The sequence below is a fragment of the Grampus griseus genome (assembly GCF_964374135.1).
Source record: "Grampus griseus genome assembly, chromosome: 3".
Lineage (NCBI taxonomy): Eukaryota > Metazoa > Chordata > Mammalia > Artiodactyla > Delphinidae > Grampus > Grampus griseus.
The window spans coordinates 143,425,601-143,443,407 of record NC_139019.1 but is presented as its reverse complement, the minus strand read 5'-3'; the positions used below and the strand labels follow the sequence as shown (position 1 = coordinate 143,443,407).

Here is a 17,807-nt window from a genome sequence, read left to right as displayed (position 1 = left end):
GTGGTGGGTATGGAACCCCTCTGTGTCCCTCAGAGAAAGAAGCATGGGGTAGGACTGAAGGCTTACTCTTGGGGAGAGAGCACCTGAGCACACTCTAGAAACCCATGGATGCCTGAAGAAAGGAAGAGATGTTTCTGAGGTGAGGACCAATAAATAAGCAGGCCAGGTTGTGGAAGAGGCTGAAGGGATTCTAGTCCTGGTCGAGTCTCTAGAATGATTTGCACTTGGAAACAAGTCTATTCCTTGATCAGTACTTCTCAAACCTAGGACGGTAGCAAAATCACTCAGTGGTTCTTTTTACAAAGGAGTCTGGGTTTCACATAATCCAGAAATTCTGATTATGTTGACCAGAGCCAGCCCTTGGAATCTGCATTTGAGTAACTCTCTTAGGAAATTCAGATGCATGTGGTTGACCAATCATGCTGCCTTGGGGGAAGAACAGAGCTCCTTGGCCAAAGTTAAGAAAAAAACACTGCTGGGACTTCCCTGTTGGCACAGTGGTTAAGAATCCGCCTACCAATGCAGGAAACACGGGTTTGAGCCCTGGTGCGGGAAGATCCCACATGCTGCGGAGCAACTAAACTCGTGTGCCACAACTACTGAGCCTGCGCGCCTACAGCCTGTGCTCTGCAACAAGAGAAGCCACTGCAATGAGAAGCCCACGCACCACAACGAAGAGTAGTCCCCGCTCGCCGCAACTAGAGAAAGCCCGGGTGCGCAGCAACGAAGACCCAATGCAGCCAAAAATAAATAAATAAATTTATTTTTTAAAAAAAGAAAGAAAAAGCACTGCTTCCCAGTGTTCATAGCAGCGCTATTTACAATTGCCAAGGTATGGCAACCTAAGTATCCATCAACAGAGGAATGGATAAAGAGAATATGGTCTACATGTACAATGGAATACTACTTGGCCATAAAAAAAGAATGACATTTTGCCATTTGCAGCAACATGGCTGGACTTGGAGGACATTAGGCTAAGTGAAGTATGTCAGAGAAAGACAAATGCTGTATGATATCACTTATATGTGGAATCAAAAAAATACATCAAACCAGGGAATAAAACAGAAAGAAACAGACTCAACAGACATAGAGAACAAACTACAGGTTACCAGTGGGGAGAGGGAAGGGGAAAGGCACAATACAGGGGTAGGGGATAAAAAAAAGGGGGGGGTTATTATGAGATTATATGAAATCACGTGTGTGAAACTTTTGAAAATTGTGAAGCACTACAGAAGTTAAAGAATCTTTCATTCAAAAAAAAAAAGCAAAAAAAAAGAAAATACACTTGTTGCCACTACAGTGAGTGCCAGGATCTCCTGACTTGAATTAAGAAAACCTGGTTGAAGAGGTAGAGCAGTGATCACTATAGACGGATCCTACTTAAAGGTAAAAGCAAACAGCGTTTCTGACTACAGAACTTTTAAATTCCATAGCTGGATCTTTGGTGTCATTTACAAGACCTATTATTTTCTAATACAGCATCCTCTTTATCTTCCTAATCCGTAAGTCTTTTGTTCATGTTCTTATTATGTGTCCGTAAGCTCTATGAGGAATGATGTCTGTCTTTGGTCACTGCTGAACCCTCTTCTTAGCACAGTTCCCACCAGGAACCAAACACACAAAGGTAATGGCATTCTTTGTTTTCGATTCTACCCAACACGCAACAGAAATGGAAGGTAATTTGTGCACGGCTAGAGCCACTTCAGATCTGAGATGACCCAATTGACTTCTAGTGAACCCAAACAAACGTCCTGAAGGATGTGCTACCGGGCAAGCAAGAATGCTGCCGTCCAAGCCCACATGCCATTCAGACACCAAAGCGTCCGAAGGGAATTTGATTCCTGCTGAGTCTTTCATACCAAAGTAACAAGAGATGGGGCTACCTTGAGCACAAGAGTCTATAAGGAGGGTGAAACAAAGATGCTCATCACCACCAGGACAGGGGAATGTGGTCTAGGAAAGTGATCCTTGGAGGAATTTTGAAAAACTGACTGTACTCAGAAAAAGAGCTCGCTCACCGTGCTCGCTGAGAGAGGGACATCTCCGAAAATAGGAGCAGAGCAAACAGAAAGGTCTAGCTATCCAGACAGACCCTGAGCAACTGAGCAAAGTTGCTACTCAAGGAATCACAGTAGTGAAAGGAGCTATGGTCTGAATTACCAGAACAAATTCAGTATTGCTCTTCTTGACAGCCTAGCCTGGCCTGGCCTTCAGGGTGCAATGTGGCGGCAGAGAAAGTGGCATCCCAGTTCTGCCACTTATTAGCTGTGCCATCACTGGCAAGTTCTCAACTGCCTGAGCCTCAGTTTCCCCAGCAGCAGAATGGAGGTGGTAACGGTTCTCACCTCGCACGGTTGCTAGGAGAATTAAATTGGAAAATGCACTCAAAGCGCTCGGCTCAGATCTTTGCACTATCTGGAGTCTCAGCAAGTGTTGGCTATGATGAGTTCTTGTCCACCGGCCACGATCTACATGGTGACAACATCTGCATTCCCCACTCCCTTGGAGTCTCGAGGACTCAGACGTGTGCATGAAATCCAGACCAAGATCTGCTGGGGACAGGCAGCAGCTGCCCACCCCCCAGACCTACAACTCCGAAGTAGCTTAGACCGATTTATTTAAAGGCATTTACTCCTGCAATGCGAGTTGAAAGATTTTCACATTAAGGCAAAGATGAGCCCAAATCAATTTGATACTTAACACATCAGGAAAGAAATAGCAAGACAGATCTAGAAGAGGGGAAATTACCAAACTGCAAGGTGCCTGACATCCCTGAAATATCTCCTTCTCCCCCCCATAGCTATTTTTTAATACTTCCTGAATCATCTTCAGTTTTCCATGTGGAACTGTGGAACTCTTAAATTTTAAAGCGCTTTACAAGGTACTTTAGCATAATCTCATTCAAACTCTACAAGCATTTTGAGGAAGGGATGTATTTACCTACAGTCGTGTTCTCCAATGTGGCTGTATTCCAGAGTCAACTGGGGAGATTCTAGAAATCCCATGCCCAGGCCAGACCCCAGACCAATGAAACCAGATTCTCTGGGAGTGGGGCGGGCATAGGTGTTTTTAGCACTCCCCCTCTGCTGAGTCCGATGTGCAACTGAACTTGAGAATCACTGACTGATCCTATTGTCCCGGAGATCCAGACACAGACTCCTATACTCCATTGTGGAAAGGAGACCAAGGGTCATTATTCCCCCCGTCATAGAGCAACGAAGACTAGGGCTCAGGAAGGCCAAGGGACTTGCTGCTATGAGGAAGGGCCACAAACAGAATCCAAAACTCCCAACTGGGGAGCAGCCATTTCCTGGCTTGGTGCAGTCCTACTGTGTGCCAGCCACTGAGCTGCCTATTAACAAGAACGGAGAGGATGCGGGTAGTCACGCTGTCCTACTACAGCATAAGGTGTCATGGAGCCCAGGCGAGGGAGAAGGGGAAGGCCTTTTTATACTTCATTTGTGAGCTGAATCTTGATGCAAAGATGTTAAGTGATGGTGAGACCTGGTGAAAGAAGTGCGGAGGTCCCGCTTGGACAATACGGGTCTGGGGATTGATCATAAAATGTTCTCAAGCCAGTGAAGACCATTTCAACAGGCTGCATCGACCTGTGCTTGGAAGGCTCTTCAAACCTGGCCAGTTTTTGCCTGCGACCACTCACAGAATACCTCACGTCATTCTAGCTGCAAACATTTGGCCAGTAGTTCCCAGACTTGAGGGGGCAGCAGAGTCACCTGGGATGCTCCTTAAAAGACAGCTCTCAAGGCTCCACCCCCCAGAGTGTCTGATTAGTAGGTCTGAGGTGGGACAGGAGAGTCAGCAGGTCTAACAACTTCCCAGGTGAAGCTGATGTCCTGGTTTGGGACCACATGTTGAGAACCACTCAGGCCTGGTGACCAGTCAGGAGGCTGAGGAAACACCCAGGGTCCTCCACCTGCGGCCAGCAAATATTTGTTTTATATCAGCAGTGGAAATAAACCACTCAGGCTGGTTTGAAATTTTTTGAGCTATTAAGATACCGCTTAGTAGTCCCGTCTAGCAAAAGTCTTTGTTGTCTGGGAAGATGTGTATCTGCTTAAGTATGATCCATTTTTCCAGAGAAATGAGAAGAAAGAGGTTTATGTCCAAAAAAATTGTGGTGCTCAAAATATATGAACTGAGCAGAAACTACAGAACTATAGATGAAGCTATCAAGGAGGCCTTAATCTCTGTCCAGACAGTGGAACTTAAATATAATGAGAGACCTCGAATTTCATTGTGGCTTACAAGGTAGCTTCTAATTTATTCCCATTTTGCCAGTGAAGAAACTGAGGCTCAGAAGGCTTTAAGTAGCTTAAACAAGGTCAGAGAACCAGCCAGTGGCAAGGCTGAGGATGTACAATCCAAGTCATGGTCAAGGGGAACAAGGCCTCCCTAGAGGGCTGTTGTGAGGATTCTGAGAGGAGAGCCTTGCCTCTTCGCCACACCTCATCTGCACTTCCTAGACTCGAAGTAAGACTGGGTTAGGGGTGAAGGAGCCCAGCACCCCTTCCTCTGAAGAGCGGACTCGGCACAGGTCTCCTGGCTCAGCATCAGGGAGAAACAGGGAAGATCCGTGCCCTCTGTTCCTCTCGGTGACCATGGATACATAACTCCACACATTCTAATGTAAAGAGAAGTTCCTTCTGGCTTCTGGGATCTGCTCAGACCTCCTGCTTCCCCATCCTTTATTTTACAACGCGGGGGCAGACCCGATTGGATGTTGCCACCAGTCAGGCTCCGGGTCAGCAAAAGAACTAGAACAAAATTGCTCATAGCGATCACGGCGAGGCAGTTAAACAGTGCTTGCTTCTGAAGTCACTTCCTGTAGCTTGCTTAGCATAAGAGGGAGGGCCAAGTTGCCTCACCTGCCTTCTTCAGTTCCCTGTCTGTAAAACAGCGATGAGAGGGCTCCCCCCGACTCCCCTACCCCACCCTAACCCCCAATCCTCCCAGGTTATTGCGAGGATTCAATAAATCAACTGTTAGCGGTCTGCAAAGCAACAGGGCACAAAGCAGCAGCGTCATGCGCTGGAAACACCAACTTCCAAGCCCTACTTCCAAGCCCACGGCAGCCCTACTGACACAGACTGGGTGTGTGGGTGGGAGTGAGGGAGTGGGACCCGGCTTAACAAATCCTCCAGGTGATTCTGATGCTTCCCCAAGCTTGAGAATCACTGCTCTAGAATGTAAGCTCCGTGAGGACAGGATTTTTGACGGCTTAATCACTGCCAAATCCCCAGTGCTGGAACAATGTCTGGCATATTACAGACACTCTATTCGTTTACAGGCAGTCAATAAATATTTCTAAGTTGAGTCCAGATGAAACAGGAGAGGAAATAAACCAAGGTTCAGAGAGCCTGGCATTTCTATTTGCACAGTTTGATGACTGTCTCTCACTAATTTGTAGTAAATGATATGAGTTGGAGACTGTCTTATGTCACCCTTGCATTCCCAGCACTTAGCCCGGTGCCCAGCTCATCCTACAGGCTCTGGGTAACACCGTAGGGAAGGCGCAAAGGTCTCTCAGATCCAAAGCCCAAGTTCACACAGCAACTACCAACAGGTGTCCTAGACAGGGCCATCCCTCCAGCTTCCTAAGATGGGTCAAAGAATTCTAGCAAATACCAAGCCCCCAGTCAGAATGTAATTTATCTGTTTAACTGTTTGCCCATCTCCCTGGCCCGAAGGTACACCCCATTGTAGCAGGGACTTTGCTCTCAACGGAGCCTGAAGCCCAGTAGGCACTCAATAAATACCTGCTGAATGAATGGCCAACCCCTGGCTGGGTGGGACACGATAAACACCAATGCCCTTCTGCACCACCTCCATGCTAAAATCAGCAGGTTCTCAAACAGCTCTCCAACAGGGCACAGGGAAGCACGAGTGAAGGGCCAGGATATCAGAGCAGTCACCAATGGATTCCAGAGACCTCCAGTTCCCACAGCAGCCGTTTTCACTCAGCCATGACCACTGCAACTCATTATCCCTGCTTCACACACTGCCCTGGTGCCAGCTCCCTGGCAAGAGTCACTTTACTTCAGAAATTCCAAACGAGGGCTTGCCTCTGATAAGACTAGGGGGAAAAGAATTTATTGGTTTATTTACACAATGAGTGCCCCAAGGTGGTTTGCAAACCCTGATGCCAAGGCGGCTCAGGTGAGCCCTGCTTCAGCAGGAAAAAACTTGAGTTGGCAAGGAAGGGACAATGGTTCTCGTTTCTCTACCAAGGCAAAGTAGGGTAAACTAGCCTAACTAGTCACAGCTCCCATCTGAGAGCCTGGTGTGTACCAGGCACTGGGTAAGACCCACCATGTCTGAGGTCCTTTCATCTCCCCACAACCCTCTGGGGTAGGTAGGTCCTACGCTTACCTGTGTTTTACACAGTAGAGAAGGGACTTGTTCAAGGTGACTTACTGTATGTAAATGACAGAGACGGGACTTGGTGTCCTCTGGAGATCGTCAGGAAGGCCTTATCTACTGCAGGGAACAGTGTGGTATGTCAAACCAAAGTTCGGCTGGAACCACACAAACATTTTCCTCCACAGTGAGCAAGGTATATATGCTCATAGATGTGTTGTTTATTTCTCTGTAGTTACAAAGGTCCCTTTTCCTTTGCTCCCTTCCCCTCTTCCCTTCCTCTCTCCAAATTCACTGAAAAAGACTGCAGTGGTGCAAAGAGTAAGGCTTTGAAATCAGACGGACCTAGATTCAGATTCCAACTCGGCCCCTTTCTACCTCTATGACCTTGAGTTTGTCACTTGGCTGTTCTTAACCTCAGTTTCCTCATCTGCAAAATGCCACAAAAATACCATGAGCAACAAACTGTGTTTGGCCCACGCGAGCTACTGGATAAAGATGACTAAATATAACTATTAGCATCGCGATCACCAGAGGCCAGTTATGGTTGTCACTGTTAGTGATACAAATGCACATGTAAGAAATTCCTGGACTAGAACCCGACTCGTGGTCCTGGCTGGAGATGGAGCTCAACAGTGAGGGTGTGAGGCGACTGCTTGGCAAGTACAAGTTCAGGGATCTAACTATGGAAGAACTGAAGACTGTCAATATGTTTTTCCCACATTTCAGATATTCCATGGATACCTATGTTTTCAAAGATAGTTCCCAGAAAAACCTGCTGAATTTCACTGGCACTATTCCTGTGATGTATCAGGCCTAAATCTGTCATTGTTGGATGAATTAAAGAAATGATTGCCAAGTTTCAAGAAGAACTTCCCCTGTATTCTCTATCATCATCTGATGCGGCACAGCAGGCAGACTTGCTAGCCTATATTGCAAAAATCACTGAAGGTGTCTCAGATATAAATTCAAAGAACTGGGCAAATCACGAGAATAAAACAGTCAATAAAATTACCGCGGTTGGCGGTGGAGAGCTGGGAATTGCCTGCACGTTAGCAATTTCAGCAAAGGTGGTGATCTTCACAGTCAACTCTCTGGGTAGTTCTCAGTCCTACCTCGACGTGGTACAGAGAAATGTGGATATGTTCAGAGCCTTTGTTGCAGCTCTGGGACATTATCGTCCCCATGGCATCCTGCTCGTTGCATCTCAACCAGCGGAAATCATGACCTATGTGACGTGGAAACTGAGTGCATTTCCTGCAAATCGAGTGATTGGAATTGGTTGCAATCTGGATTCACAGAGATTACAATATATTATTACAATGTTTTGAAGGCACAGACTTCAGCAAGAGAAGTATGGGTTATTGGTGAGCAGGGAGAAGACAAAGCCTCATCTTCTGCCATTCTGACAAGCATTTTATGCTAGTCAGATGATCAACGTGCAGCTTCCCGAAGGGTTCATGCACTCTCATGCCGCCTTGCCTTTGCACCTGATGCTTCCTTTCCCAGAACATTCATTAATTTGGCTAAGTCCTGCTTACCCTTCGAGACTGGGCTTGAGGGCTTCCCTGGTGGCACAGAGGTTAAGAATCTGCCTGCCAGTGCAGGGGACACGGGTTCAAGCCCTGGTCCTGGAAGATCCCGCATGCCACGGAGCAGCTAAGTCCGTGTGCCACAACTACTGAGCCTGCACTCTAGAGCCCGTGAGCCACAGCTACTGAGCCCGCGTGCCCCAACTACTGAGGCCCGCGTGCCTAGAGCCCGTGCTCTGCAACAAGAAAAGACACCGCAGTGAGAAGCCGGTGCACTGCAACAAAGAGTAGCCCCTGCTCGCCACAACTAGAGAAAGCCCACGCATAACAACGGAGACCCAGTGCAGCCAAAAATAAACAAATAAAAATAAATAAATAAATTTATCAAAAAAAAAAAAAAAAAGACTGGGCTTGACTGCCACCTCTCCCAGGAAGCCTTCCCTAATTCTCCAGGTTAAGTAAGTTCATGCCTCTATTATAACCACTATCACACTGTGTTACAATTGCATATTTACTTGTCTCTTCACCTCGACAGACTGTAAACTCCTTAAGCTTAAAAGGCCTCAGTAAATACATTTTGAAATTAATGAATGATCCTGATACCACCTCGTTGTATCCAAAGGTCATTCATACTATGCCCCACCAAATTAGTCAGTAGAACATGTGCTTTGGAGCTGCTATTTCTAGCTGTGATATTGAAATCATATGTAAACCGCAGATAACTCCTTCGAATGGTGTTTTAGAAACCCAAGGGCTGGACCTCAAAACAGAGTGTTAGGTCATCTGCTTTGGGCATCAATCTTACCTAAAGGATAGGTGTTATATGTAATGGAAAAGAGAGATCACAAGGTCATTTTTTATTAAAATTTTTGGGGTCAGGGGATTACTGTTTTTAAGGAGTAGAACCAGAAAGATTAGGATTGATTAGATGCATGATTTGAAAGGGATTCTTAAACTAGGATAAATATACATTTAGGAAGTGTGAAGGGTTGGGCAGTAAATGAACAAAAAAATGAAACAATTCAGTCCATCTAAATTTAACTGAAAATCCTAATGACTGTGTCAGAAGCAAATTTGAACGTCTCTCTCCAAACATTGTTTTCTCATGGCTCTTATAGGTCCAAACTCAGAGGAAAGATAAAACGTGATTATGTGTGTGATATATAATGGCAGTAATACTCATAATGAAATTCCAGACTCCTTTGTGTCTTTTGTCTTTTCTTATACCTACCTTGCCCTTTTTATTTATCTTTCCAAGGTCTGTAAATGCCGTGTTCCATTTAGCAGACGTTTCTCTGCAATTTTCTGTATATTGTGAATATACTAATAATGTGCCACAATTTTGTTTTAGAAAATGATTCATGTATAGCCCTTCCATTCCAGTGAAACATTTTTTAAAACCCCTTAATTCGTCCACATGTATTTATATTTTTCATGGAACAGTTTTTGGGTTTGCTTCTTTTTTCACTTAACATAAAAACTTTTAAAACTTTAGAAATTCCTGGACTACACAACGCAATGCTCAGAGAGCCCTAACTATCCAAGAAAAGCCACGACAGATGCAGGATTGGAAGGCTGTCCCAGGCTCATCTCATCCTAGCAGACACCTGATGCCTGGATCTTGATACTTCATCCTTCCAAGTCAGGTATCAGTCAGTGGATCCTAAGGGCATCCCAGAGACAAATCAAACAAGTAACCGCCACTGGGCGGGGAGGAAGCCAGCGTGGGGACAGTCTGGCTGCCACCAAACCAGGCCCGGCAACAGCAGGCAGCCGGCTGGGGAAAGTCAGCAGCTGCCGTTGGCCTGGTGTCCTGGCTGCCAGAGAGTGATGAATGGAGCAGGGGAAGAAAAAAGCCAACAAAGGTGTCCCTAATCTTGATGCGGCTTCATTTTTTTTTTTTTTTTCTGGCCGATCATTGAACGAGAACCTAAGCCTGGGTCCTTTTTCTTTGCCAGACATTTGAAACTGAAAGATCCCATTTCTCTCCAATGGTGAGATGTCATGGGTAGAAGCATTGAAGAGGCAATGGGGGTGGAGGTAACCCACTGCACTTGTCCTTTTCTTCCCTCCTCCCTGCTCTCTCTTCTCCACTCCCTCTCCCCTGTCTAGCATCTTTACAGAACGTTCTGCGTTCCCCCCACACAACAACAGTGAACGCCCCCCCTTTATTTTGGCAGGAGCTTGTCTGCCCAGGAGCTGGAGGCTTAATGGCCCGCTGGTGAAGGTTAAATAACAAAACGCCACTGTATCCAGTTTCTGAGTGTTCTCTTCTTTTATCTCACTCTGAAACAGGGATTCAGGGCAGCCGAGAAGCTTGTCAGTAGCAGTAACTAGAGCCTCTACCTGTTCCACCTAAAGGTGTGTGGCCCACGGGCCCCTCCGTGCTGGGAGAGGCACGGCACGCATTTTTCACCCAGACTCAGCCCCGATCCAGCCCTCAGTCCTGTCCAAGTGGAAGTACTAGGAGATGCTACCCAGGCCATTTCTCCAAGAGGAGTGGGTTTCTCTTATCCAGGGCCCCTCGCTGAGCCAGGGGCAGATCCCCATAGCCTGGAGGCAGACGTGGCTGGAGACACTCGGCACAGACAGCTGACTGCAGTGAAGTTGGCACCCCCTGCAAATGCAGCCAAAACCCGACTGAGGCTTCCTGCATCCAGAGAGTTCTGCAGCAGCATGCCGGCCACGTGCCAACTCCCACTTATTCTAGCCTCGTCTCTCCTTATGTGCACCTGAGCTGGGCGTTCCGACCTTCCCAGTAACCAAGGCAACCTGATTCGCTTCTCTTCAAAAGGGCAGTGTTGCACAGCTCCCGGGGATCCCAGGGGAGTGGGGAATCAGGTCAGTTTGGCGAGGCCAAAAGCGGGAGGGGTGGTGACAGGGAGGCGCTGCCTTGGCTACTAAGTCCCTGGCCTTTGGGAGCATTTACCTGAGAGACTCCGGAACGACTCTGAACTCTCTCTCTCCACACACCGCATCCTTCAGAGTTTCTCTGCCTCCTTCTCTGTTCTTTCCCTCCCTCCCAGAGCTCTGGTTAGCTGGCTGCTCCCAGAAGGTAGATTTTGTGCCCGATCGTCTCCTAAGCTGCCATGTGGATCTCATTGGCTTCTCTGATTAAGCCTCCTTGGCAAAACACCTTTCCCAGAGATCCACAGCAGGCTCGCCTCAATTTAGGAGTAAATGGTAACTTTCCAGCCCAGCCTGTCAACAGGGCATCTGGAGCCCTGAAATGGCAATAGCTAATTCGAGTGTGGATTCAGGAGTTCAACCAGCTGGGCCCCAATCCTGGGTACATCACCTACTGGTGGTGACCTTGAGCAAATATAAATGCTTAACCTTTCTAAATCGCTGTTTCCTTATCTGAGGATGGAGAAAATAACAGTACTTATCTTATATGGTTGGCAAAAGGATTAAATGAGATCATAATATAAAACACTTGGTGCGCAGCACAGACTACATATTAGGAGACTTAGCATTTATTATTATTTTATTCATTTGTGGGTTCCAATGCCTCTTATTTCTTCCTGTTAGCTAGACTAGTGCTTTTTAACCTTATTTCTTTCTTAATGAATGACGTAAGATATTCCCGTGCATTGCAGACTCCCCTGAAATGTGTAGATCATAAATTCAAGCCTTGGAAGGAGAAGAAAAGTCCTCTAATAATTGTAAAGGCCCAAGCTAAAGGTATTAGTGGATCATTAAAAGCAGAAGCACAGGGCTTCCCTGGTGGCGCAGTGGTTGAGAGTCCGCCTGCCGATGCAGGGGACACGGGTTCGTGCCCCGGTCCGGGAAGATCCCACATGCCGCGGAGCGGCTGGGCCCGTGAGCCGTGGCCGCTGAGCCTGCGCGTCCGGAGCCTGTGCTCCGCAACGGGAGAGGCCACAACAGTGAGAGGCCTGCGTACCGCAAAAAAAAAAAAAAAAAAAAAGGCAGAAGCATGGAGAATAGAGGCTTTGGGTAAATTCCCTGGCAGGCTGGTTATAATTCCCACTTAAGAAAGCTTGTCAGAATGTAAATTGGTGGAAAGTGACATTAGTCCGACAATAACCTTAAATCTATTTAAATTGATTATAAAAACAGTAATGCACTTGCAATTGCTGGTGCTTTAACTGGTCGACATATAACACATTCCTACGACACAAGTCAGAAATGATTGCAATGCTATGAAAGAAACTTGCTGGTCTGCATAGTCAAAAAGGATTACAAAGAATAAACCACACGCATAACATATTCTCAAATTATTACCGTGGATGAGAAGAAACTGGGTCTGATTTTTAGGGAAAAGTTTACATAAAAGAAAGAAGAAAGGAGACCTCTACTAGACTCAAGGTTGACATTTGCTGTGTGACCTTGGGCAAGTCACCAGTCTCTGAGTCTGTTTCATCAGTGAAATGAGAGGGCTGGATTACATGACCAGAAAGGTCCATCCCAGCTGCAAACTGCTACAGAGCTGGATGGAGACTCAGTCTCCATCTGACTTAAGTATTTCCTAAGTACTTCCTAGTAAAAGCCAAAAGGTTTGGCGTTCCCAAGTGTCTCCTGTATGTTAGGTTCTGTGCTAGCTGCCCTACGTGATTGAACTTCTTTTATGCTCATAATGGCCCTTGACAGTTTATGCGCATCATCCCATCCTAGAGAAGACAAAATCAAGGCTCAGAGAGAATATGTAACCTGCCAAGGTCACTCAGGCAGCAACCAGCCGATCCAAGACGCCAGGATTCAAAGACTCAACCTCTTTCCATTTTCTACACCACTCACTGGATAGCCATGGCCTGGCAACACCGGAATGGCAGCAGGTAACTGAAATCATGCCTGTGCTGGCCCCATGCCCCAAGGCCAAATTCCTTAGGCGGTGGAGCAGAGGTCTTAATTCAGCAACGGAGTCCAGGCAGCTGAGTGGTTAGAAATTTGGGTTCTGGAGTCGGCATGCCTGGCATTCCCATCTCAGCTCCTCAGAAGCTGAGTGGCTTTCCCCAAACTTAGCCCCCCTGAGGCTCGGGTTTCTCAGGCAGATAACCTATTCCCAGGGTTGTTAGGGGGATTCAAAGAAGTTATCCGTGGAAAGCTCCCAGCAGACTACCTGAATATAGTACATGCTCAATCATTATGTCCCACCTAGCTAAACAGGAGGGCATCCAGGGAGCGACGAGCAGTTTTTAAGTTAATCTCTGGCAGGGGTTATGAACCCGGGGTCTACAAACGCCCTGAAATTATGTGCCAAAAGCCATGTTCGTGCTTTTCTTCAGGAAACATCCTTAACCTTTGTCAGATTCTTATAAGGGTCTGTAACCAGAAGGAGATTAAGATCTTTTGCCTGCTGGAGACCCAACGTCTTACACTATGAATCATTCCTGAAATAACAGCGTTGGCAAAAATTCCTCCTCAAATCATGAGAGAAGTTGCTGGGTTCTCTCAACATGGCCTCCCAGACACGTGGGCCTCTAGCACTGATCACACAGCCCCAGAAACTGTGCCCACAGAGCTCCCAGGTGGTTCCTAGAAGAAGGTCAGAAGACAAACCCCCCAATGAGCAGGAATTAGGCTTCAGGAACCTTCCCCAGCAGGGCCAGTTCCAACAATCCATTCTTCCTCGGAGAACAATCAGTGTGTTTGTTGTTGCATACCTCCAAGTTAAATATACCCGGAATGCTGGCTCTTTGCTGGAAGCTCCCAGAAGCACCCAGGGTTACTCTGCTAAAGGCACGCTGCTCCACAGCCCGATATGCAGCACCTGATTCCCCACAGACCTGTCACCTTCTCAGACCAGCCTTGCCTCGGGAGGAGCCCGTGGTGCTGTTGGAGCCTTTGGCCCAGTAGGCAGGGCCCGAGCTGCCCAATGGCCCCTCTCCGGTTGTTGGGACAACCATCCTCAGGAATTTCGGCCTCCCTGTCTTCCCCTGGGTGAGAAGGGGAGAGAGCTGGCAACCCCCCAGTGAAAGGGGAAGCTGAAAACTGGATTCCCTACCCCCAGCAGCCTCCAAGCTGGACAGCACACAAAACAGCTCAGGCCCAGAGAGAGGAACGTGCCAGGACATTCTTCAGGGTTGGTAACCCGAAACGCTATTCTGTTCTCTGCGGCTAAGAAATCACTTTTCTGACTGAAGGACCATTTGACTTACTTCTTTTAAATTCAGGGGAATGGACAGGTGTATCTCCTTGATTCAGATAAGGAAAAAAACCAAGACAAATGGGCGCGCGTGCACACACACACACACACACACTCAAGGAGCAGAATCTTTTTTTTTTTAATTTTTTATGTGATATTTTGTTTCATAGCATTAACCAGCTGCAGAGATGTAACTGCCTTGGCAGAATTTCTCTCCCCTAACCTCACCACCCCAAAGAAGCCTGGCGCTTTTCAGCCTTGTTAAACGTTCTCCTCCTCTCAGTCCCCTCACCCTCCTGCCTGCCGTCCCCCCTCCCAATTCTGCCATGGAGTCAGGAGGGAGAAGGCGAGATCAAGCCCGAATCAGCGAAATCCTATCTGAGAACTGGCAGGGGGCTTAGAGACATCTCATCAACCTTCTTCTCTCACCGAAGGAGCACTTGCACCTCAGAGAGGTCAAGCGATTTGCCTGAGGCCACACAGGTAGGACGAGAAGGCAAAACTCCCTTCTGGGGTGTGCAGGAGGGAATTCCAAGGAGTCAGAAGTGGATACCCTCTGCTCAGCTCTTTCCCCAAACTTTCAAAGTTGGCTCACCACAACAGTGAGCTCAGAACCCCTCAGCGCCCCAAGCTCAGGGGCCCTACCCCGGGCTGGTGCAGGTGGGATGACCAGCAGATATCAATACAAAGATGCAGCATTCAAACCAGTGGCCTACAACGCGGAGAGAGTCAGCAGCTCCAGGAAGTGCCAATGTGTTTTTAATGCCTGCCAATCTGCCTAAAAACACAGGCTACACAGCCCTGTTGCTGGAGCCGTGGACAGGCCCCAGGAGTGAACTCAAATATAATGGCACTGTGGTTCCCCCCCAACACTGTATTTTTAAAGGTTCCCTAGTACTGGGGGCAATAGATATTACTAGTTTCCCCTTTATGAAAGTGGCTAAAAAAAATTCAAATTGGGTTGATTTAAAGTCAAATATTAAGTAAGCAATAACACAGGTGGATATAGCAAAAAACGTGGTCCACATAATACTAAAATTTGGGAAATTATGCTCTAGTCAAGTCAGTATCCCACAGAAGCTATACTGCTTGCCCTCTTCCAAGGGTAAAAAATGACCGTTGTTTAAGAAGCTTTCTACAGCTGTGTTATCCTCTCAGCAGCCCAGAGAAGTTCCTAGATGCATGACCTGGGCCGAGTTAGCAGTGTCCTCGACATTCAACTGCTAACAGCACACTGGACTCAGTAGCTGCTGGGACCTAAAATATGGGAGGACACAGAAACTTGAACTTGTGCCTGTATTAGGAGAGGACAAGAGACTGTCCAGTTCACCAACACAGCAACAGAGTCCCTGGGGCAACTGACCCTGAGGGGGGCATGGGGAAGGAAAGTGAGTAGGACCACAAGTGTGGAGGTTAGAACTTCAGAGCCGGTAAAGAACTCGGCATAAATAAGGCAGAGGGGTGGAAAGATCAAAATACAAGCAAATCGCACCTCCGGGCCTCAAAGTTTGTCTCACGTTTGAAAGTGGGAGTTGGGCCTTGATCTTCTATGTCCCTTCCAACTTTGAAGAGTTCCACTGTTGGGCTTCTCTGGTGGCGCAGTGGTTAAGAATCCGCCTACCAATACAGGGGACACGGGTTCCAGCCGTGGTCGGAGAAGATCCTACATGCCACGGAGCAACGAAGCCTGTGCGCCACAACTACTGAGCCTGCGCTCTAGAGCCCACGAGCCACAAGTACTGAGCCCACGCACCACAACTACTGAAGCCCGCGTGCCTAGAGCCCGTGCTCCGCAACAAGAGAAGCCACTGCGATGAGAAGCCCGCGCACCACAACGAAGGGTAGCCCCCGCTCGCGCCAACTAGAGAAAGCCCGCACACAGCAACAAATATCCAACGCAGCCAAAAGTAAAATAAATAAATTTTTTTAAAAAAGAGTTCCACTATTACTCCTTCCCTTCCAAGCAAATCATTTGCCTGACAAATAGGGAAACTGAGGCTCAGAGGTAAAAGCAGCTTGCCCACGGGACGCTCTCCAGCGTTAAAAATTTCTCTTCCGGATTAAATTGATGAGACATTCAGCGTGGTACTGAACGCAGAGGAGGTACCCAGTAAATGCTGAATGAATGAACCAAAGTGCTCACAGAAACCACGAGGAATCTCAGCTCACATTTTCTTTCTGCTTTTTCTCAACCTTCACCTCGCTACACACCCCATCCTGGACTTCTGGAACCTCCATCCCAACCCCACAGGATGAAGGGTCCAAACAATTCACCTCCATTGCTTTACAGGCACCTGACACCCAAGGTCACAGCGACCAGGTGAAAATTCCGCATTCCTGAGGCACTTTGACCACAGAGGTGACTGCGGTCCCAGAGGGTGGTCCTCCCCTCCCCACAGGATATTCATGGGGAGGGGGGTGCGTGTGTGCAAAGAAATGCCAAGCGGTCCAAACCAGGAGAAAGTCTGGAAGCTAAGAGCCACACACTCCACCTGCCTCAGCAAAAACAAATCCGGTGCTCCAGCGGGCCTGGTGCCCACCAAGGTCAGGACGCGCTGGTGCAGGGCTGAGAAGCCGCGGTCCCCAGAGAAAGGGAGGGAGGAGAAAGAGGGATGGGCAGGGCTTTGCGGAGGCCTCTCACCTCCATCTACATCCTAACAGCTTCCAAGTTGCCGTGAGATTCCTGGAGAACCGGTCTCCCCGATCAGACCTCCCCCGCTCCTTCCTTTCCTTCCCTCTCTCGGCCTCCAGGCCCCCAGACTGCTCCCCTGCTCCTCTCAGAGCCGCGGAGACACCTGTCAAAAACCACACTCCAGGCTGCCTTCCCCTGCACGCACGCAGTGTCTTTCCTCCAGCGGTCTCCCACTGAGTCCTGGGTGCCTGCCACCCGCTCCAAACCAGATGCTTCCCCATCCCCCCCTCTTCCCCCACCCCGTGCTGGGGAAAGCCTTCCCGGGAAGCCCCAGCATCGCTCGGCTAGGTTGCTCCCCCAGCCCCCGCCCGACCCAACTAAGGGGAAGCGGGGGGCGGGGGGCGGGGCTAGAGCTTAAGGTCAAAACTCCGGGCAGGTGCCGCCTGGGGCCTGAGTCCTCATCAGAGGAAGGCAGTGGCGGCAGCCTGGGCCAACTCACTTGGCCGTCCCCTCCTCCCGGCAGCCCACCCGGGCGGTCCAGAAGGGGATGAAGGTGGAGCGTGTGGGGTGCGGGAAACCGAAGACGCTCGCCGAGCTCCTCGGCATCCCCTGCACAATACCGGCTGGTGGCCCGTGGGGCAGGAGGGGGCCTCTCGGGGTCCTACCTGTCCCGCGGGTCGATCCAGCTGGTAGTGCGGCTCGTGTGGTCTATGTAGTAGACCTTGCCGTCGAAGTCGTGCGCCTCCTCCCAGCCGTCCGGCAGGGGCAGCTCCGGCCGGGGCATCTTCCCGAGCGCGGCCCGCGCTCCCCCATGCAGCTCCCGGCCGCCGCGGGGGCCCCCGGCTCAACGGCTCCGGCCGGCTCTTTTCGGCTCGGGCGGCCGCCGAGGCACCATGATCTGGGGAGTGGCGCCCGCGGACTGGGGGCCCTAGTGAGGGCCGGCCGGGGTGGCGGCGCTGTCCATGCGGCCCTGCGGCCCCGGCCCGGCGCCGCCCGCTCCTCCCGCCGCCGGCCCTCTCACGCTGCCATGTGCGTCCGCAGCGGCGCGGTGCGGGCCCGGGTGCGCGCCCCGCCGGCGTGGCAGAGCGAGTCGAGCGCAGCTGCCGCCTGCCCTCCTTCGCGGCGCGCGGCGCCCTTCAGCCTCCACGCCGCCGCCCGC

At 49.2% G+C, this 17,807-nt stretch overlaps 2 protein-coding genes across 2 annotated transcripts in view; one reads left to right on the top strand and one right to left on the bottom strand.

The window, feature by feature from the left end:
* Positions 1-17,531, bottom strand: part of WWC1 (WW and C2 domain containing 1) — a 153,327-nt gene extending 135,796 nt beyond the window's left edge. The window contains exon 1 of the mRNA XM_082652472.1: positions 17,314-17,531. Within this exon, the coding sequence (XP_082508598.1) occupies positions 17,314-17,432 (119 nt within the window). The 5' untranslated portion in view covers positions 17,433-17,531. The remainder of the gene's footprint in view (positions 1-17,313) is intronic.
* Positions 7,001-7,709, top strand: LOC309821109 (ubiquitin-conjugating enzyme E2 variant 3-like; the record flags this gene model as incomplete). Its single annotated transcript, XM_082652228.1, has 2 exons — positions 7,001-7,192; positions 7,329-7,709. The coding sequence occupies 2 exons, from the start codon at positions 7,001-7,003 to the stop codon at positions 7,707-7,709; spliced, it is 573 nt and encodes a 190-aa protein (XP_082508354.1).
* Positions 17,532-17,807: the final 276 nt, after the last annotated feature.